The following is a 22967-nucleotide window of genomic DNA, read 5'->3' on the forward strand; positions in this document are numbered from 1 at the left end:
CTCTCCTCTGCCTCTTCAATCCGAGCCGTGGTGGTTTCCATTTTGTTTTGCATTTCTTTTAAAGCGTTTTTCAGCTCCTCGTGACTGTTCCTTAGTCCCTTGATCTCTGTAGCAAGAGATCCTCTGCTGTCCTCTATTCTGTTTTCAAGCCCAGCGATTAATTTTATAACTATTATCCTAATTCACTTTCTGTTATATTATTTAAATCCTTTTTGATCAGTTCATTAGCTGTTGTTATTTCCTGGAGATTTTTCTGAGGGGAATTCTTCTGTTTGGTCATTTTGGATAGTCCCTGGGGTGGTGCGGACCTGCAGGGCACTTCCCCTGTGCTGTGGTGTATAACTGGAGCTGGTGGGTGGAGCCGCAGTCAGACCTGATGTCTGCCCCCAGCCCACCGCTGGGGCCACAGTCAGACTGGTGTGTGTCTTCTCTTCCCCTCTCCTAGGGGCGGGATTCACTGTGTGGTTGGGTGGCCTGTCTGGGCTACTTGCACACTGCCAAGGTTGTGGTGCTGGGGATCTGGCGTATTAGCTGGGGTGGGTAGGCAAGGTGCAAGGGGGCAGGAGGGGCAGGCTTAGCTCGCTTCTCCTTAGATTATCCACTTCAGGAGGGGCCCTGTGGCAGCCGGAGGGAGTCAGACCCGCTGCCGGAGGGGTGGCTCTGCAGAAGCACAGTGTTAGGTATTTGTGCAGAGCGAGCAAGTTCCCTGGCAGGAACTGGTCCCCTTTGGGATTTTCGCTGGGGGATGGGCGAGGGAGATGGCGCTGACGAGCGCCTTTGTTCCCCAACAAACTGAGCTCTGTCGTCCCGGGGCTCAGCAACTCTCCCTCCCTTTGTCCTCCAGCCTTCCTGCTTTCGGAGCAGAGTTGTTAACTTATGACCTCCCAGATGCTAAGTCCCACTTGCTGTTGGAACACACTCCGTCCGGCCCCTCCGCTTTTGCAGGCCAGACTCGGGGCTCTGCTTGGCCGGCGGGCCGCCCCTCCGCCCCTGCTCCCTCCCGCCAGTCTGTGGAGCGCGCACTGCCTCGGCACCCTTCCTACCCTCTTCCGTGGGCCTCTCGTGTGCGCTTGGCTCCGGAGACTCCGTTCTGCTAATCCTCTGGTGGTTTTCTGGGTTAGTTAGGCAGGTGTAGGTGGAATCTAAGTGATCAGCAGGACGCGAGGTGAGCCCATTGTCCTCCTATGCCGCCATCTTCCCCTGACTTGGTGTTATTAATCTTATTGAGGATTCCTTGTACACGATGGGCCCCTTCTCTGTTGTTTCTTTCAAGTTTCTCTCTTTATCTTTTGTTTATTGCACTTTTCTTATGATGAGTAGTTCTTTTTGAATTTATCTGAGTTGTTTTTGAGTTTATCTAAATTGGAGTTCACTAAGCTTCTTTTTTGTGTAAACTAATGTTTTTCCCCTAATTTGGAAAATTTGGGGCCATTAGTTCTTTGGATATTCTTTTGCACTTTTATCTACCTCCTCACCTTCTGATACTCCCATTATGTATATGTTGGTCTGCTTGACAGTACCTCATAGGTCTATTAGATTTTGTTTATTGTGGTCCATTCATGTTTCTTTCTCTTCCTCAGATTGTATAATCTCAATAGATCTGTCTTCAAGTTCCCCAATTCTTTCCTCTTTGCTAATATCTGATATGAAGCCTCTCTAATGGATATTTTATTTCAATTATTGTATTTTTCAATACCAGATTTTCTATTTGTTTTTTAAAATAACTTTATGCCTTTATTGACATTCCATATTTAGTTAGACATTATTAAAGTATTCTCCTTCAGTATTTATACATAACTTAATACCTAAAGTGTTTCTCTAATAAGTCCAACATCTAATCTTCCTCAAAGACAGTTTTTATTGTTGACCTTTTGACTGTATATGGTTCATACTCTAGGTCTTTTTCAGGTCTCAATTTTTTGAAAACTGAAACTAGTCATTCCAAGTAATATAATGTGATAACTCTGGAAATCACATTCCCCTCCATCAAATATTGTTGCTGATATTCATTGTAGTTGTTTGCTTTGTGAATTTTTTAACTGGTTTTCTAAAGTCTGTATTATGTGTTGTGAGTAGCCACTGAAGTCTCTATTCTGTTATCTTATTGGTGGGTTAATGATCACACAGAGTTCTTTAAATGCTTGAAAACAATAAGTCTCCCAGTTTTTGCTGAGAGTCTCTCTGTGCATGTTGGAACATGCCTTTGTCACTTGGCCAGGCAGTTACAACTGTGCCTTTCATTTCACTTTATCCTTGCACAGAGTCTCAAGATCTCCCAGAAGTGAGAGTTTAAGGTCTTTTCAGGTCTTTCCTAAGTATGTATACAGACTTGGGCATATATACACATGTGTATAGTCTGCTAAATTCCCAGAAATTTGTCATAGCTTTTTAAAGCTGCATGTGGGTATCTTATTCTCCAGCTTTTCCTTTATTGGTCTACTGTTTGTCCCATGGTCATTCACTGTCTCAGACAACTATAAATTAAAAAAAAAAATGCCTGTAATTGTTTAAAACAAACCCCTTTGAAAAAAGAGCTTTTCAGACTGTGTAAAATGTAATTTAGGTCAATACAGACAAACTTGAAATAGGTCTTCTAGGAACAAAGTAGGTCAGGTGGTGACATTTCTTTGGAAATGAGATTTTGAAGATGTTCCAGCCATATTCTGCATTTTCTGGAGGTTGCCACTCTGCTGGTATTTACTGCAAATGTTGCTATTACATTTCAATTAATGGGAGAAAAGACTAGGGCAAATTCAAATCCTCCATATATCACTGTTTTTGCCCAGATCAGTTATTTTTATTGAACGGACACTCCCCAGAAGGCTGCAGGCTATTTGTTAATTTCTAGAGATCTGAAAAAGCTGACGGTAACAATTTTTGCCAGTTCTCTTATTGGTTTTATGTAGGGGATAATTTCTGGAGTATCTCACCCTGATTTTAATTGATGTCTTTTCATTTCTTGAATTTTATATACCATGTGTTTATTATCTTTTAATGTAACATATTTTTAAATTTCCCTTGTTATTCCTCCAGTGAACCATGGGAAATTTAGATCAATATATAGAAATTTAGATCAATATATAGAAATTTAGTCAATATATACATTGACTTTAGTATATATGTTTCTCTATATATTCTGCAGTTGTTTTCTGTAGTGTTTTACAGATTTTGATTATGTCAAATTGTTTGTATTCTTCAAAACTTCTGTTTTCCACATTTTTTTTCCTGTAGGGGTTTTGTACTTCATGTCTGCTGTCCCAGCATCCTTCTTTGGGGCATTTTTGAGCTTTGTTCTGTATTTTTCATTTATAAGTGACTTGTCATTTTTTTTTTTTTTTTAGAAAGAAAGAGAGAGAGCATGTGTTCATGTGCACAAGTGGAGGAGGGACATAGGGTGAGGGAGAGAATCTTAAGCAGATTTTATGTCCAGCATGGAGCCCTACATGGGGCTTGATCTCATGATCATGAGATCATGACCTGAGCTGAAATCAAGAGTTGGATGCTTAACTGATTGACCCACCCAGGCACCACTGATATGTCATTAATTAGACTAAATATTCTTTAAAGTAATAGAAGATATGGCTGCCAAACTTTTACTAGACAATCATTGATTTTGTCTAGAAGTTAGTGAGAAAATTATAAAAATGTTTCTCCCCCTCTCTGAGAAGCAAACAGGCAACCTCTTTCTCTTTTTTAGATCATTTCTATTTGCAAAGTTACAGATACTGACTTATCAAGAACACAACTCAAAGGAACTCAATGATAAAATAAAATGTGCATAAACACATGTAGATAGGGACAACCAACTACTTTCCATATTAGGTGGTTGTTGTAGAAATATTTGGTGTTGAAATTACATATCTCACATTGTGTTCTTTAAGATTTTCCATTAGTGCCTTTAACATACTAGCTAGAGTTGCTTTAAATCTTCCTTCTGATAGTTCCAACATCTGTGTCTGTGTCTGTGTAAGTCTGATCCTCATGGTAGCTATAGTTTCTATATTGCATTTTCTTCTTGCCTGTCTGTATCCCTTCTCTATCTTTTGTGAAATGTAAACATGTTACATAAGTCAGTAGGCAGTAGATATTGAATTAAATATTAATTTTAGCCTTGGAAATGAGCATATCTTTCTGCTAGGTCTTTAGCTCAAAAGTTTGTGTTAATATAGTCAGAATATACATCTGTTAGTGTGTGTTTTTGCTATTGCTACCTTTAGTATACCTAACAGAGGTTTCACATTTCTTTTAGTGATATATTTTGTTTAAGGTGAATGGTAATTTGTTAGAGTAATGCTTGTTCTGTTTAGCTTTGCATTTCTACACTGGACTTTGTTTTGCGTCTTTAGATAAAATGTCTCTTCCTGATCTTCTTGCTCTTTCTCCTGTACTTTTTTGACACGTGTTAGAACAGGTCATGGATTTGGCATGGAGCAGAGAACAGGGGAATTCTCTGATGTTTGGATTAAGGCTAAATATAAGGAAGGCACTATGAACCTGGATCTGGGGGAAAGATCAGTGATTATCACAGGTTAGGAATAAATGGGAAGTTGGAAGTGGGTGTAACTTTAAAGAGATATGAAAGGAAGATTTTTGCAATGATGGAATGTATCTGTGTCTTGATTGCAATGGTGTTTACATAAGTGCACACATTACAGAATAACATAGAAATATACACATATACATCATACAGAGTCAGCTTCCTGGCTTTGATAATGTACTACAGCTTTTTGTAAGATATAACCATTGGAGTAACTGGATTAATGGTACATGAGATTATTGATCTGCTTTGCAATAAGTAGTTTTTAAAAAAAATTAATAAAATTAAATAATCTCTTAGTGAGTTAATGAGTTTTGAAGCTCATTTTATTGAAGGTGACTTATCTGACATTACAGTGAATATTATTTAATTTCATTTATAAATTTAAATATTAAAGAGTGAGAAGAAGAATATAAATTTGAGAGGGAAAAATGTCAAGGTAACAACAGTGTCATAATTTTGGCTCAGGTCATGATCTCATGGTTCATGAGTTCAAACCCCACATTGGGCTCCATGGTAACAGCATGGAGCCTGTTTGGGATTCCCTCTTTGGTCCTCTCTTGCACACACACACACACACACACACACACACCACTCTCTCTTTCTCTCAAAATAAATAAGCTTTAAAAAATTATGGTATTTAGTAAAAAGTCAGTTGAAAGTGTTATCAATTTCAAGTGTATAAACCATAAAATGTAACCTTGAACAAAATCATAAGCAATGTAATGAAAATATTAAGAATATACTGAAAAAATTTTCTAAAAATATCAGACACATTATAAGGAGATATGTCTAAGAAATTAAAGTCTATGAGTATTTTTCAAGAAAAATTATTTATGCTATTTTTAATCAAAGAAAACCTAGAAATGTTTTGGCTTCATGTAGTCAGATGTATATAAGAAGAAATCTAGTTTTAGAAATAACTTTTGAGTAGAAATATTTTAGGTCTACCAAAGTAATGAAATAGAACTAAAAATCAATTTCAGTAATTATATAATTTAGTTTTAGTGAACTCTTATCCCACTCCATATTATTCCAGTTAGAACAATAAATTATATGATCACCATTGTTATAAGACTAGTTAGTGCTGAAAATTTGCAGAGAAATTATAAAAGAGGGTTAGGAGACCAAACTCATGTATTTCAGCATTATATGAGAGAAAATAAGAAATAAGAGCACTTTCATTTCTACAAAATTGCATATATGCATGTAATCAGACAGACAGATAGGTAATGACAAAAATAGGTAATATGATACAGGCATACTTTACTTCCCTATGGGAATTTAAACAAACTAATTTAAATCTAGGCTCTACCCATTAAGTCCAGTTAGTTTGCTCATTTATTCATTTAACCTATGCTATTTTATGACAGACCCAATTGTTGTACCTTGTTACTCTTGTATTTAGTGATCAAGTAAATACTCTTGTATTTGGTGATCAAGTAAATACTCTTGTATTTAGTGTATTTAATTGGATCAAGGAAGAAATTTTGTGAGTTTTTTTTTTGAAATTTCTATATGTAAAATGGAATTTCAATGTGTTAGAAATACAGCTTGTATAAAAATTAGATTTAAAGTGCTAAGTGATGATATAATAAATTGATGAGTTTTAGCTGACTGACCTGGCACAATCAAGAATTATTACATCATACCAAATGGGGCATACAGCTTATGCTCTGAGACTGCAGAATTATTTCTGATATTGCGCATTTTGTTCTTTCCTGTGTACACATATAGTTAATAGTACAAGGAATACTATTTACCCAAATTTATGTGCTGTCAATGAATTCTCAAATATTCCCTATACTGAATGAATGAAAGATTTCTAGTGCACCACAGTTGGTGCTGCCATAGTCTTTAGGAGGACAGTTCGTGAAAAATTTTCAAGTGTGAACTGGTAATGTAGATTTGTCACGAGATGAAGACAACAGAATATATATCTTTATATTCACTTTCTTTCTCATTCAGTATTAATAGAGATAACTTAAACTCTTACATTACTCCAGCAAGCTCACTGGAACTCTCTTAAACCTAGAACACATTTTCAAATGAAATTTTCTGATTTCTAATTAATTTTTATATTTAAGTCCTCATGAAGGTTTTATATGTTGTTATTTTTCCTTATTTACATGTCAGCATTTTCACTTTAACAAATTCAGTACATGTTAACATTCGATAAATCCTTTTTTCTTCAGAAAACAGCTCTTCCAAAACTATTACCCCAATACCTAGAAATTCACATTATAGTGGAAAAAGATTTGGTAAGTCAAACTTTTCCCTCCCCCCCATTCCCTCTTTCTCTCTTTTTCTCTTTCTTTCTTTGAACTTAATGAAAATATTTTATCTTAATTTTGAAGACATATGTAATTTTTAAATTATTGAAAAGTAGAGATATTTTATTTTAGGTGTTAGTTATGATGAAAAATCCAAACTAGCCTAGAGTGCCCTCCAGTATCTACCCTTTCCCTATCCTAAGTTTAGCCCAGTCTCTCCTTGACCTCACTTTCTAACAGCCTTGATTTTTCCTTACCTTCTCTAACATCTCTCGTTACATTTTTTTGAGCATATCAAATATTTAACATCTTACCAATTCACTTATTTTTTCTAACTTTATTGAGGAATAATTAATAGAATTGTGTATATTTAAAGCACAAAATGTGATAATTTGATATACATTGTGGATTCATTACCAAGATTAAGATAATCAACACATCCATTACTTCACATAGTTAACTCGCTTTTCTTTTCTTTGCGTGTGTGTGTGTGTGTGTGTGTGCCCAAGTGTGTGTGGTAATAACACTTAAGATATACTCTCAGCAACTTTCAAGTATACAATACCATATTATGAACTCTAGTGACCATGCCTGTGCATTAGATCTTCAGAATTTATCCTTTTTTATGACTGAAAGTGTGTTACTCTTTGACCTATATCTCTCCATTTTCTCCTTCCACCAGCCACAGCAGCTACCATTCTATTCTCTTTTCTTTTTTTAATTTTTTTTTATTTTTACATATAATTGATACAATACAGTTTTTGTCTTTTGCTGGCTTATTTCATTTAGTGTAATGCACTCCATGTTCATCAAGTTGTTGCAAATAGGATATTTCCTTCATTTTTTATGACTAATATTCCATTGCATGTGTGTATATACATATACATATACATATACATATACATATACATATACATGCCACACTTTTTTATTCATTAATCTGTTGATGGGCACTTAGGTAGCTTCCATATCTAGTCTGTTATGAATAGTGCTACATTAAACATGGGAGTACAGATATCTCTTTGATCTTGTTTCTTTAGTATATTTACCCTGAAATGGAATTGCTAGATATGTGGTAGTTTTATTTTTAACTGTTGAAGGAACCATCATACTGTTTTCCATAATGGCTGTACCAATTTGCATTCTCACCAACAGTGTAAAAGGGTTTACTTTTCTTCACATCTTTTCCAACATTTGAAATCTCTTGTCTTTTAGATAATAGACATTCTAACAAGTGTATGGTGATATCTCACTGAGGTTTTGATTTGCATTTATTTGCCTGATGATCAGTGATGTTGATCACCTTTTCATGATTAGTATATGTTACCTTTAAGAGATGTTGATTGAATATAGCAATTTGTTTTCCCATCAACAAAGTATGAAAGATCCAAGGTACCCCCCCAAATAAAGATTCAAGGGTTCCATATCTCCACAAACAATTGGTATTGATAGTCTTTAAATTTTAGCCATTCTGGTGTATGTAAAATGAGATCATATTGTGGTTTTTATTAGCATTTACCTGATGACTAATGAGTTTGAATACATTTGATATTGTTGTAGACTATTTGGATATTCTCTCTTTTTTAATTTTTTTAATGTTTATTTATTTTTGAGAGAGAGAGGGACAGAGCATGAGTGGGAGAGAAGCAGAGAGAGAGGGAAACACAATCTGAAGCAGGTTCCTGGCTCTGAGCTGTCATCACGGCGCCCAATGCAGGGCTCGAACTCGTGAACAGTGAGATCATGACCTGAGCCCAAGTCGGACGCTCAACTGACTGAGCCACCCAGGTGCCCCTGGATATTCTCTTTAAGAGAAAATATACAAGTGTTTCCCATTTTAATATTTTTATTAATGCTTTGTGGAGTTTTATATATTTTGAATATGAATCTTTTGTCAGATGGCTATATTGGGGATATCTTCTCCCAGTTTGAGGCTTGTTTTTTCTCTCTCTTAGTGGTGTCTTTTGATGGACATATTTCTTAATGATAAAGCATATAAGTCCAATATATGATTTTTATCATTATTTTATTTTTTCCATTTAAGAAATATTTTCTTACTCCGAGGACACAAATATTTTTACTTTTGTTTTGGAATTTATTTTTCTTTATATTTTCACATAGAGTTTTATGGTTTTCTCTAATTGATAAAAATGTGTGGTGTGAGGTAAGAGTTAAGGTTTATTTTTTTCATATCCATCAGACAGACATAACCAGCAACGAAATTGAATCAGTGATCAAAAATCTCCTAACATATAAAAATCCAGAGCCAAATGGTTTCCCAGGGGCATTCTACCAAACATTTAAAGAAGAGTTAATATCTATTCTTCTTAAACTGTTTTAAAAAAGTAGAAATGGGAGGAAAACTTCCAAATTCATCCTATGAGGCCAGCATTACCTTGACCCCAAAACCAACAAAGACTATACTAAAAAGAAGAATTATATACCAACATCCTTAATGAACATGGTGAAAAAATTCTCAACATACTAGAAAATGGAAACCAACATTACATTAAAATAATAATTAACTACAGTCAAGTGGGATTTATTTCTGGGGTGCAAGGGTGGTTCAGTATTCCAAAATCAATTGACATGATGTACCACATTAATAAAAGAAAGGGTAAGAACCATATGATCTTGTCAATAGATGAAAAAAAGTCATTTGACAAGGTATAGCATTCATTCTTGACAAAAACCCTCAACAAAGTAATGATAGATGGAACATATCTCAATATTAGAAAGACTATATACAAAACACCCACAGCTAATATAATCCTCAATGTGGAAAAGCTGAGACCCTTTCCCTTAGGAAAAAGTCAAGGATGTCCACTCTCATTACTATGTTAAATAGTAATGAATATCTTAGCTTCAGAAATCAGAAAACAGAAAGAAATAAAAAGCATACAAATCAGCAAGGAAGAAGTCAAACTTTCACCATTTTCAGATGATGTGACACTCTATGTAGAAAACCCACAAGACTCCACCAAAAAATTGCTAGAACTGATACACTATTTCAGTAAAGTCACAGGATACAAAATCAATGTACAAAAATCTATTGCATCCACACCAATAATGAAGCAGCAGAAAGAGAAATCAAGGAATTGATCCCATTTACAACTGCACCAAAAGCAATAAAATACCTAGGAATAAATCTAACCAAAGATGTAAATGATTTGTACTCTGAAAACTATCAGACACTTATGACAAAAATGGGAAAAGGACACAAAGAAATGGAAAAAAATTCCATGCTCATGGATTGGAAGAACAAATATTGTTAAAATGTTAATACTACTTAAAGCAATCTGCACATTTAATGCAATTCCTATCAAAATACCACAAGTGTTTTTCACAGAGCTAGAACAAATAATCCTAAAATTTGTATGGAACCACAAAAGACCATGAAGAGCCAAAGTAATCTTGAAAAAGAAAAAGCAAAGCTGGAGGCATCATAATTCTGGACTTTGAGCTATATTACAAAACTGTAGTGATGCAGACAATATGGTACTGGCACAAAAACAGGCAGTTAGGTCAATGGAATGTAATAGAAGCCCCAGAAATGGATCCATAACTGTATGGTCAACGGACACTTGAAAAAGCAGGAAAGACTATCCTGTGGACAAAAGAGTCTCTTCAACAAGTGGTGTTGGAAAAATTGGACAGCAACATGCAAAAGAATGAAACGGGACTGCTTTCTTACACCATACACAAAAATAAATTCCAAATGGATGGCAAACCTAAATGTGAGACAGGAAACTATCAAAATCTTAGAGGAGCATACAGAGAGCAACCCCTTTGACATTGGCCATAGCAACTTCTTACTAGATATGTCTCTAGAGGCAAGAGAAACAAAGAACATGAACTACTGGGACTTCAGCAAGATAAAAAGCTTCTGCACAGTGGAAGAAACAATCAACAAAAGTCAATCTATGGGATTGGAGAAGATACTTGCAAATAACATATCTGATAAAGGGTTAGTATCCAAAATATATAAATAACATCAATCTGAACACCTCAAAGTCAAATAATCCAGTGAAGAAATGAGCAGAAGACATGAATAGAAACTTTTCCAAAGAAGACATCCAGATGGCTAACAGACACATGAAAAGATGCTCAATATCACTCATCATCAGGGAAATACAAAGCAAAACCACAATGAGATACCACCTCATGGAATAGCTAAATATATTCCGTGATTACTTACGTTTATTCCCTAACATTATTTTCTTATCTTCTGTCTGTTATTTCCTCCTTTTCAGTTTCTTTGCTTTGGATAAGATAATTGGTTTTATGCATTTTTTTAATTTTCTAATGTATTTATGCTTAACAGTTTATCTCTAGTCAAAGAGTTACTATTTAATACAAGGGTTTTTGTTTGTTACTAGCAACACAAATTTTGATAGTCTGACTTCTTTGAACATTTCAGTTTTTCTAAATTATGTCTAAGTCATTTGTGTGTGTGTGTGTGTGTGACCCCTGGGAATTTAAATTGTATTGGTTCAATTCAAAATATTTGGGGATTTTCAAGTTCTATTTTAGTTGCTCATATCAGTTTTATTCCATAGTGGTAAAAGAGCATGATCTGAATGATGTGAAACCTTGGAAATGTGTTGTGACTTCTTTTATGGCCCAGTATATGGTCGGTTTTATAAATGGTCCACATGCATTTTAAAAAGATTTATTACATTCTACCTTTTTTTTTTTTTTAACTTTTATTTATTATTGAGAGACAGAGAGAGTCAGAGCATGAGCATGGGAGGGGCAGAGAGAGAGGGAGACACAGAATCTGAAGCAGGCTCCAGGCTCTGAGCTGTCAGCACAGAGCTAGACGCGGAGCTCTAACCCACAAACTGTGAGGTCATGACCTGAGCTGACTGAGAGATCATGACCTGAGCTGAAGTCAGATGCTTAACCGACTGAGCCACCCAGGCGCCCCTATTCTGCCCTTTTTGAATGGAGTTATGTCTGTATATTAATGAGTCAAACATTTTTTCAACGTTTTTTTTGTTTTTTTTTTTTTTTAATTTATTTTTGGGACAGAGAGAGACAGAGCATGAACGGGGGAGGGGCAGAGAGAGAGGGGGAGACACAGAATCAGAAACAGGCTCCAGGCTCCGAGCCATCAGCCCAGAGCCTGACGCGGGGCTCGAACTCCCGGACCGCGAGATCGTGACCTGGCTGAAGTCGGACGCTCAACCGACTGCGCCACCCAGGCGCCTCAATGAGTCAAACATTTTAACTGTATTGCTCAGACCTTCTAAGTTTACTAAGTTTTTGCCCTCTTTTCCTATCAGTTACTGAGAGAGTTGGGTTAATATCTTGAACTATTGCGGGTTTTTTAAATTCTTGTTTTAATTGTGTCCATTTTGTTTTCCATATTTTGATGATGTGTATTATTTCCTACTAATTAAGCATTGGTATGCCTTCCTTATATATTGAGAATTTTTACCTTGTGAAATAAACCTTTGGGGCTAGCTCTATCTTCCAAAGTGTCATGACATTTAGTATATGAAATTATACCTCTACTCTGATGATCTTGAGTATTCTCATATTGTCATAAATAAGGATTTTTTTATTTGTGTGTTGTATAGGAATACATTTCATATGTATAATACTTCTCTAATGCTATGTTTTTTCTATTATAAGGAAATTTTATTCACTAGAATATGTTTAACTTCTAATTCATGAAATGGAAATATATAATTAATTTTACATTATTTCTATATTAACACTTATAACAAGCACATCCATTTCAATAACTACCAAAATTTTGAGTAAACAAGTTATGCAGAGTTCTAAGATATGGTAGGAGTCCATTTTTTCAATTTTTACAATTAACAACTTTTGCAGAGGTACTAAGCATTTTCCAAAACATGACTGCAAAGAACACATTAATTAAGTTCTCAAATAAATACAAGTTTATGTCCTCTCAAGAATTTACCATTTCACAGGACAGTTTGTTTCTTTTCTCCTTTCCTTTACATAATTTCATTGTATTCATTATCAAAGTTTTTGAATCCTTTATTCCACATAATGTTTAATTTTTATAATTGTCATTTTTGTTTTTTTGTTCTATAGATATATTTGAGCCCTTTTATTTTGTTTATTGATTTGATATTTTTAACCAACCATGTGATGGGAGATTTTGTGTTTCCCTCTGTGTCTAGCTGAAGAAATCCCATTAAACTAAGGAGGAATCTCTGAAGTTATTTTGAAACCTCTTGATGATTTCAATTGTTTCTGCTTGAGAGTTTCTTTAAAATATTAACAAGTGAGAATCTATCTTAAAAGCCTATGATTTTTTATTGTTGCTTCTTTTATGATATCATCATTATAGTAGTATGTGTTATATTGTTTGACAAATCCTATGATTTACCTGCCTGTTATGAGCAAGATATATTCACCATCAAAAGATAAATTATTATCACTCACATTTTAAAAGAATAACTTAAAAATTGTTTTTCAGTATGATTATATGGGATCAGAAATGATGGCTGTAACACAGAAAATTATCCAGATTACTGGCCTTGTCAACACTGTAAGTTTTAAGTTTTTTTACATTTATAGTTTTATGAAAAATCATTGAAACCGGTTTCTATTTTACCATGACAAATCAATGACTTAAAAATCTTCGGGGTGCCTGGGTGGCGCAGTCGTTTAAGCGTCCGACTTCAGCCAGGTCACGATCTCACGGTCCGTGAGTTCGAGCCCCGCATCAGGCTCTGGGCTGATGGCTCAGAGCCTGGAGCCTGTTTCCGATTCTGTGCCTCCCTCTCTCTCTGCCCCTCCCCCGTTCATGCTCTGTCTCTCTCTGTCCCAAAAATAAATAAAACGTTGAAAAAAAAAATTAAAAAAATAAAAATAAAAATAAAATAAAAATCTTCAATAATCTAAATAATAAACTGAATATATTCCTTATGTTATATCGTTTTGATTTAATAATTGTTATTTTAACAAGTATGCCATAAATCTTATTTTAGATGTTTACTCAGTTCAAATTGACTGTAATGCTGTCCTCCTTGGAATTGTGGTCACATAAAAACAAAATTTCTACCAACGGGGATGCTGATGATTTATTACAAAGATTTTTTGTATGGAAACGGGACTATCTTATCCTACGGCCCCATGACATAGCATTCTTACTTATGTAAGCACAATGTTCTACATTAAAAAAGAGATATGCATAAATAATATCATTAATTTGATAATTAATGCATTTACTGTGTTCTTCAACTTTCTGTAGACCTCTGAAAATGTTAAACATTTTCATATATAGCTATTGCCATAGATGTTATAGTATAGTTGAAAATATGATAAAAATAAAAACAACATAAGTAACATATATCACATATATCACAATATATTTTGGAATATAATTTATATAAAGACTTGACTTTCATAACTACAGAATACATTACTTATGTTATGTACATATGTTATATACTACATACTTTACTACTATATATGTTTACTAAAGAGTACATGTAAACCTTAGCTTATTAATAATGTTAAAATTGTCACTATTCAGTTAATATTATCTATAATATGTTAATACATTTCATGTCTACTGCTTGACTAAAAAGAATTTTTTTGATAATATTTAATTTAAGAAAATGCTTACATTTAGGATAGGCAAAACTTCTTATTCCACAGATTAAAAATCCTTTTTGTTTGGGGTGCCTGGGTGGCTCAGTTGGTTAGACCTCTGACTTTGATTTTGACTCAGGCCGTGATCCAGACCCATGTCAGGCTTTGCATGACAGCATGGGGCTTACTTGGGATTCTCTCTCTCCCCCTTTCTGCTTCTCCTCCATGCGTGCACATGCTCTCTTTCTCTGAAAATAAATAAACTTAAAAAAAATAAAAATATAAAAAAACTTTTTTGACTTTTAGTGATCAAAAGAATGCATGCAGAATAAGGGAAACTGAGGAGAATTCATGATAGTGAAATTATTTCAAGTCTAAGAGGTGATGAGAGAAAATTGCTACTAAAGTGAATCATAATTTTCAATGAGCATTTTGTATAATATTTTAGATATTATCCAGGTCAAAAATTCATATATTTGAAAACCATTGTAAATTTTATGGAATATTTAGCTTAATAAATAAAGTAATAAATTGCTCTGAATAACTATGGTAATAAAAAGTTTATACTATAATGATGTAGTTACAGGAAACATCCTACATATTTGGGAGCAACATTTTCTGGCACGATATGCAATAAAAGCCATAATGCAGATATTGCTATGGTATGTAATTTTTATCATTCTTTACTATTTTTTTCTAATCTGTTTATTGCATTTTATATTATTTAATATAGCTAAATAGTGTATAATAAAAGTAGTGTATAATAAGGCATTTTTCTCTCTATGTGTATTTATTATTTTGTTGGGACAAAATTATTTTAATCTTAGAACATAATATGAACATACATTAATATACTCATTTACCGAATAGGAATAATGACTATTATGACAGTTATATCAGAATTTCTAAGGATGTAAAACAGTAAGCAAAGTTAAATCCTCCTGTATGTCTACTTTAAATTCAAGAAATAGCAAAAATCATGAATTTGTCCTTGCCATTTTACGTGTTATTATGCTATTGTTACAAAAGTATGGGTCCATTTACTACATGTTGTTCTGCATTGTTCTTATTTTATGAATCATTTCAGAACTATTTTGAACAGCTTTTTAAAAGACATATACATGTTGATTCATATAGCTCCACTTTTCTTTTTAAATTTGTGTCTTATTAAGTAATACACATTCACGTGTTACAAATACAAATGATTTTTGGGGCACCTGGGTGGCTCAGTCAGTTGGGCGATCGACTTCAGCTCAGGTCATGATCTCACCGTACCCAAGTTCAAGCCACGCATCAGGCTCTGTGCTGACAGCTCAGAGCCTGGAGCCTGCTTCAGATTCTGGGTCTCCCTTTCTCTCTGCCCTTCCTCCCGCTTGTGCTCTCTTTCTCTCAAAAATAAATAAACAATAAAAGTTTTTTTTTTTAATTTAAAAAAACAAGTGATTTTATAGGACTAATACTGAAAAAACGAAATCAGTCCCTTACATAAACTACGCCTGCATTTTTTAAAAAAATTTTTCCTCCTGACTTATACTTTTATATTCATCTCCTTGTAAATAAAAGTTTTATTGGAGTATATTACATATAAAGAACATTGCAAAAATCATAAATATCTAGCACGATTAATATTGACCAGGTTAATACATAGCCATAAGTATCATGGAGATCAAGAAATAGTGTATTTCACCACTTCATAAGACCCCTATGACTCATATACCTCCTTCCACTTACTATCCATATCAAAGAAAACCACTTTTTGACACTTATCACCATTGGTTAAGTTGGCCTCTTTTTGAGCTTTATGTAAATGAAATAATACACAGTATATTCTTGTATCTGCCAATTATTTGTTCAAAATTATGTCTGTGGAATTTACCCATGCTTATATGTGTAAAAATAATTTATTCATTTTTACTCCATATTTTTAAATAAAAGGCCCTTGAAATTTCTTGAGTCTTCAAATTTAGACATCCATTGACTTACTGTCAGTGAAGTCAGAATTTAGGATCCTAATAGCTCATAATACTGACTTGCCACCTCTTCCACTCTTCCTCTATAATAATATAGCTTATTAGAATTTTGTTTTATTCTCAGATGAGCCAGATAATGAAATAAAATTAAATTGCCTTCATTGCATAGCTTTTGTTTCTTCCCAAATTTGTAACTGCATAATATTGCCTTTGCCCAAATTCTTTAATAAAATTAAAAATTGCCTCTACTTTTTGTACATGTTTCAAAAAGTCCTCTTTGGAGCTCTGGGGATGTTTCTTTTTTTCCCCCAATCTCTATTAAGCTTCTTGCATAGGGGTTGTTTACAAATTTTCTACCATTTCTCCTTTGGAACATGTGTATTCTATTTTCATGACTTGCTTACTCATTTTAGTAGAATATATGCTCTTATAATTTACTAAAAAATAGATGTGTAGCAAATTGTTTGAGAGTGACATGATTGAAAATACATTTAATTATTTCAAAGATTGGTTAATTTTACTTTCATATATATATATGTATATATATATATATATGTTTCTTTATTTTGAGAAAGAGAGAATGAGTGGGGGAGGGGCAGAGAGAGAGGGAGAGAGAGAACCCCAAGCAGTTTCCATATTCAGCATGGAGCCTGTTGTGGGGCTTGAGCCTATGACCCTGAGATCATGACTTGAACCAAAATCAGTCTGATGCTTACCTGACTGAGCCACCCAGACACCCTATGGTTAATTTTCCTTTTAAAATAATTGTACCTTGGAATTTTAAAGGATTTTTTTCCTTGTCTTTTACCATTTCTTTAGAAATTGAATGCTATTTTTATTCTCATTCATTTGTGTGTCTTGCTTATTTTCTGTATGGAAACATTTAAGACTTTTTAAAATCCTTGTGTGTTGTCTTTCATCATCCAATATGCTGGTTATATTAAAGTCCTTTCAATCTGGATACTAATTTACTTCTGATTTGAGAAATTTTACTATATTTTATTTGATCATTTTTTCCCCTTTTCTCTATGGAACTTTGTTAATTATATATTAGAGCATTTTGATTCATTATATAATTTATTTTATCTTATTTAAGTTTGTTCTTTTACTTCTAATTCCCTAATATTTTTTGATATTTATACTTTGGATCAGTCACTCATCTAAGTGTTCTCAGATTCATTTCATGATAATCCTCTGCTCTGATCTATCTCATAGGGAACTACATATATATATTCCCTGGGCTTCTTTGCCTTCATGTTTTTGGGTATATTCAGCAAGTGTGGATGATTAGATGGAGACAGGGAAATGTCTTAGTATGTCTACATACGGACCTTGCTTGGAGAAATGTCTCAGAACTATTGCTTTCTGTTCTGAAACTCCTCGTCCTTCTGTCATGTGTCTCCTATTGAGTAGCACTTGTTTATGGATTCTAAGAATGGATCTTCATTTATACATTCTGTTCTGGTGTTGGTAGCAACATTTTGCTTTTCTAATCTCAGAATTGCCTCATCATCTTCTGTTGGTTTATCAATAATTTATCTGTTAACCAGCTGCTTTTTTTCCCCAGTCGCTTTTATAAAATTCTTTCTTCTTGGATCCTATCGTGGCTTTAAAATCGTCTCCTTTTTTTGGTAACCACTAGGCAAGTATAACTGAGAATCATTTACCCAATTAATTGTTCATGTTGCAGAATTACAGACAAGTGGGGGTGGGTACCTGGGTGGCTCAGTCAGGTAAGCATCTTCAGTAAGCTGAGCCGACTTCAGCTCAGGTCATGATCTCACGGTTTGTAAGTTCAAGCCCTGCATCAGGCTCTGTGCTGACAGCTCGGAGCTTGGAGCCTGCTTTGGATTCTGTGTGTCCTCTCTCTCTGCCCCTCCCCTGCTTGCACTCTGTCTGTCTGTCTGTCTCTCTGTGTGTCTCTCAAAAACAAATAAGCATTAGAAAATAATTAGAATAAAGACAAGCGGGGACCAAATCTGTTATTTTATAATTAGCACATTAATTGGAAGGAGACCTTAGACTTGGGATTGTAACAATGGATGAACCCAAGATGAACCTGATCATTTTATTTAAAAAAAATTTCTTTAATATATTTTTAAAGTTTATTTATTCTGAGAGAGTGAGAGAGCAGAGGCACACAAAAGAGGCAGAGAGAGGGGGGAAAAAGAACGTCCAGCAGGCTCCGCATTGTCAGCACAGAGCCCCACGAAGGGCTTGATCCCACAAACCTGACCTGAGCCAAACTCAAGAGCTGGATGCTTAACCAACTGAGCCACCCAGATACCCTGAACCTCAGAATTCCTCAGAACAGGAACCCCGATCAAAATTTAAAATGACAAATTCTTCTAAGAGTGTTTTGGTCAACTGAAGTAGCTGGTCCACATCTGTGGTGAGGTGAAACTTCTTACTTCTCTGTGTAAAGATCCTGTCATAATTTCATTTGAATTGGATGCCTTATAATGACACCTGTTCACTCTAAGCTCTATCTTAAGGATTAGCATATTTTATATATAAAGGAACAGGTACTAAATGTTTCAGACTTTGTAGACGATGTAATCTACATTACAGCTCATTAACTCTGCCACTGTAATGCAAAAGCCAATATAGAAAGTGTATAAATTTATGAGCATGGTGGTGTTCCAATAATACTTTATTTATGAATACTGAAATTTAATCTCATATAATTTTAATTTGTCACAAAATATTATTTTTTTATTTTTTTAATTATTTAAAAATATAAAACCATTATCTATTAAAAAAAATTTGTTTATTCATTTTTTAGAGACAGAGACAGAGTGTGAGCAGGGGAGGGGCAGAGAGAGAGGGAGACACAGAATCCAAAGCAGGCTCCAGGCTTTGAGCTGTCAGCAGAGCCTGACATGGGGCTCAAACCCACGAACCGTGAGATCATGACTTAAGTTCAAGTCAGACGTTTAACCAACTGAACCACCCAGGCTCCCCTAAAACCATTCTTATTTGAAGGCTGTACTGGTCATAGGCTAGATTGGGTTTGTGAACCATAGTTTACCCTGCCTTATTTTAATCTCATCAGCCTTTAACCTCATAGGTTAATAAAAGTTGTAAAGGCTTTCCAGAAGATGATAGCTCATAAAGCAAGACAACATATAAGATCTTGCTAATTTATGTTGACATTTTCCTGGGCAACAAGTGAGAGGTAGATACTAAGGGTTCTAGTAAACAAAAATAGAATAATGTTTATTTCATAATAAATAAATAAATAAATAAATCTAGGTAAAAATATCTGAGTTTTTGAATTTAGTGCGACAGCTCAAACATTTGAGAATGGCTTTAATAGTTTTATCAATTGACTGAAACGTGAGCAAAGATGGTCTATTTGTAAGGAAATTGGCAACGTTGAAAGGAAAGGAATTCATGTTGTTTTACACATGGTGATATTTGAATACATTTATCTAGTTAATCAAACTAACCCATGTCTTAGCTATGCTTTTTGTGTTCACTATCTTCTGTAAGCTAGGAAACCCAGTTATATGAGTTGTTTGATAGGCTTTGGAATTCTCTACATAGATAGATGTTTAGGTAGATTACATAGATGATAGATAGATGATAGGTAGATAGATAGATAGATAGATAGACAGATATATACATAGGTCATCTGAGAATAGAGACAATTTTGTTTATTCCATTCTAATCTGCATGCCTTTTATTTTTTCTCAATTTATTCCATCAATTAGAATCCCCAGTACAATATTGAATAGAAGTTGTGAGAGTCTAAACCCTTGCCTTGTTTGTAATCTTACAGGGAATGCATTCAGTCTTTCATGATTTTATAGGATGTGAGCTATAGGATTTATAGAGAGACTCTTTATAAGGAAGCTCCCTTTGATTCCTACTAAGCAGATATTTTTTTGTGTTTCTTTGTTTCACCAAACATGAATATTGGATTTTGTCAAATGTCTTTCTCTGTATTTACTGAAAACTCATACATTTTTAAATTCTTTAGTTTGTTGATATGGTGACTATATTATTGATGAATTTTCAATTGGTGAACTAGCTTTGTGTTCCCAGAATAAATCCCACTTGGTCTTGATGTATTGTTTTTTTCATATATTGTTGGATTCAAGTTGGTGAAATTTTGTTAAGAAATTTAGCATTTAGGGGCACCTGGGTGGCTCAGTCAGTTAAGTGTCTGACTTCGGCTCAGGTCATGATCTCACAGTCTGTGAGTTTGAGCCCCGCATTGGGCTTTGCTGACAGTTTAGAGCCTGGAGCCTGCTTCGGATTCTGTGTCTCCCTCTCTCTCTGCCCCTTCCCTGCTCATGCTCTGTCTCTCTCTGTCTCAAAAATAAATTTAAAAAAACATTAAAAATATATATATAAAGAAAAAAGAAATGTTGCATTTATGGTGATTGGGTATATCAAACTGTAGTTATCTTTTCTGGTAATGGCTATTTATGGATTTTCTATCAAGGTAATGATGAGTTCATAAAATTAGCTATGTTTTCTCTATTTCTGGTTTTTTTTGGAGAGTTTGTGTAGTGAAAAATAAATCAAATAGAGAATAGAAAAATAATGGGAAAAATGACAAAGCTAGGATTTGGGATTTGTGACAAGAAAAATAAAATTGATAAGCTCTTACCTAAAATAATTAAGAAAAAAGTAGAGGGAAGATTTAAATAAATGAAGTCAGAAATGAAAGTGGAGACATTACAATGGATAAATTAGAGAGGTAAAAAAGGACTATTGAGAATAATTATATGTTAAGAAATTAGATAACCTGGAAAAAATGGATACATTCTTGGAAAAATACAACCTACCAAAATAATCAAGAAAAATAGAAAGCTTGATCAAAGCAATACCAAATAGAGATTCAATTAGTAATCAAAGCCTCCCAACCAAAAAAAAAAAAAAAAAAAAAAAAAAGGAACAGATGGTTTTACTGGAGATTTCTACCAAAAATTCAAAGAATAATTAACACCAATCCTTCTGAAACTCTTCAAAATAATTGAAGGGAGAACACTTCCAAATATATTTTAACAAACCAGCATCAGCCTCATATAAAAGCCAGAAAAATAGATACCACAAGAAAACAAAACCACAGGCCAATATCCCTGATGCACATAAATGCAAAAGCTTAAAATATTAGCAAAAAAATTTCAATATAATTTATTGCATTAAAAGGATTATACATTATGACAAAGTGGAATTTACCCCTGAGACGAAACATATGTTGAACATGGAAAGCAATCACAACACAGAGTACTAAGCAGTATATGATCATGGCCAAACATGGAAAGCAGTCAATATGATACAATACATGAACAAAATGAAAGAGGAAAAAACACACAATCATCTTAGTGGAAACAGAAAAACATTTGAGAAAGTTCAACATCCATTCATGATAAAAACTCTCAACAAACCAGTTTTAAAAGGAAATTGCTTCAACAGAATGAAGATCATATGGCAATAGCCTAGAGCTCATCATAATCAACCAGGGAAAACTGAAAGCTTTCCATCTCAGATCCGGTACAAGGCAAGAATACCCACTCTCACAACTTCTATTTAACATAATACTGGAAGTCCTAGCCAGAGCAATTACACAAAAGAAGAAGGAGAAGGAGAAGAAAAAGAAGATAGAGAGGAAAAAGACAGAGAGGAAGGGAGGAAGGGAAGAAAGGTGGAAAGAAGGAAGGAAGGAGAAAGAAAAATCAAAACTGAAAAAAAAGATGTAAAGTTATCTCTTGTTTGAAGATGACGTGATCATATATGTAGAAACCCCTAAACAGCAACAAAGGACTCAGAAATAATAAATTCAGTAAAGTTGCAGAGACAAAATAAACATTACAAAAATTAGTCATGTTTTTATACACAATGAACTATCTGAAAAAGGAAATCAATAAAACATTTCCATTCACAATAGTAACAAAAAGAATAAAATACTTAGGAATAAACGTAACCAAATTGGTCAAAGATTTGCACAATGAAAATTACAAAACATTGATGAGAGGAATGAGATGATACAGATAAGTGGAAAGACATCCCATCTTCACTAATTGGAAGAATTAATATTTTTAAATGTCTATATTACACGCAAGTGATCTACAGTTTCAGTGCATTCCCTATCAAAACTTCAATGTCATTATTTACAGAAATAGAAAGAAAACCCTAAATATTATATGGAACCACAAGAAATCCTGGACAAAGAAATCTCAAGCAAGAAGAACTTATCTGGAGACATGACACTCTCTGACTTTAAAATATACTATAAATATACAGTAATCAAAATAGTATGATACTGGTACAAAACAAACATCTAGACAAATAGAACAGAATGGAGACCCCAGAAATAAATTCATGCTGTAGACTGGGGCAAGAGTAGGGGAAGTAAATATGCCATGATGCTTTCCTATCATTTTCGAGTTGACTTAAAATTTTTAATACAATTAAAAAATATGTAAGAAAATACCCCCATAGTCTGGTAGCATTTTAAAATACTAGCTATAAATTTTCAAGTTGCCTTTTTCATTGATTCTGAATTCACTTGGTTGCTTGTAAGACTTTGACTATTTTTTAGAGTTCTGAAAAAATTGATTCTGACAAATTTTCCTCAAATTATTAGTGTTT

At 34.0% G+C, this 22967-nt stretch overlaps 1 protein-coding gene across 1 annotated transcript in view; it reads left to right on the forward strand.

Annotated features, from left to right (window-relative positions):
• The window catches only part of LOC121039922 (disintegrin and metalloproteinase domain-containing protein 18-like), a 162896-nt gene that overhangs the window by 37552 nt on the left and 102377 nt on the right, over positions 1 to 22967 (forward strand). The window contains exons 5-8 of the mRNA XM_040490381.1: positions 6733 to 6798; positions 13271 to 13342; positions 13785 to 13951; positions 14972 to 15053. Coding sequence (XP_040346315.1) covers positions 6733 to 6798; positions 13271 to 13342; positions 13785 to 13951; positions 14972 to 15053 — 387 coding nt within the window. The remainder of the gene's footprint in view (positions 1 to 6732; positions 6799 to 13270; positions 13343 to 13784; positions 13952 to 14971; positions 15054 to 22967) is intronic.

The sequence above is a fragment of the Herpailurus yagouaroundi genome, unplaced genomic scaffold (genome assembly GCF_014898765.1).
Source record: "Herpailurus yagouaroundi ecotype Mexico unplaced genomic scaffold, PumYag 28, whole genome shotgun sequence".
Lineage (NCBI taxonomy): Eukaryota > Metazoa > Chordata > Mammalia > Carnivora > Felidae > Herpailurus > Herpailurus yagouaroundi.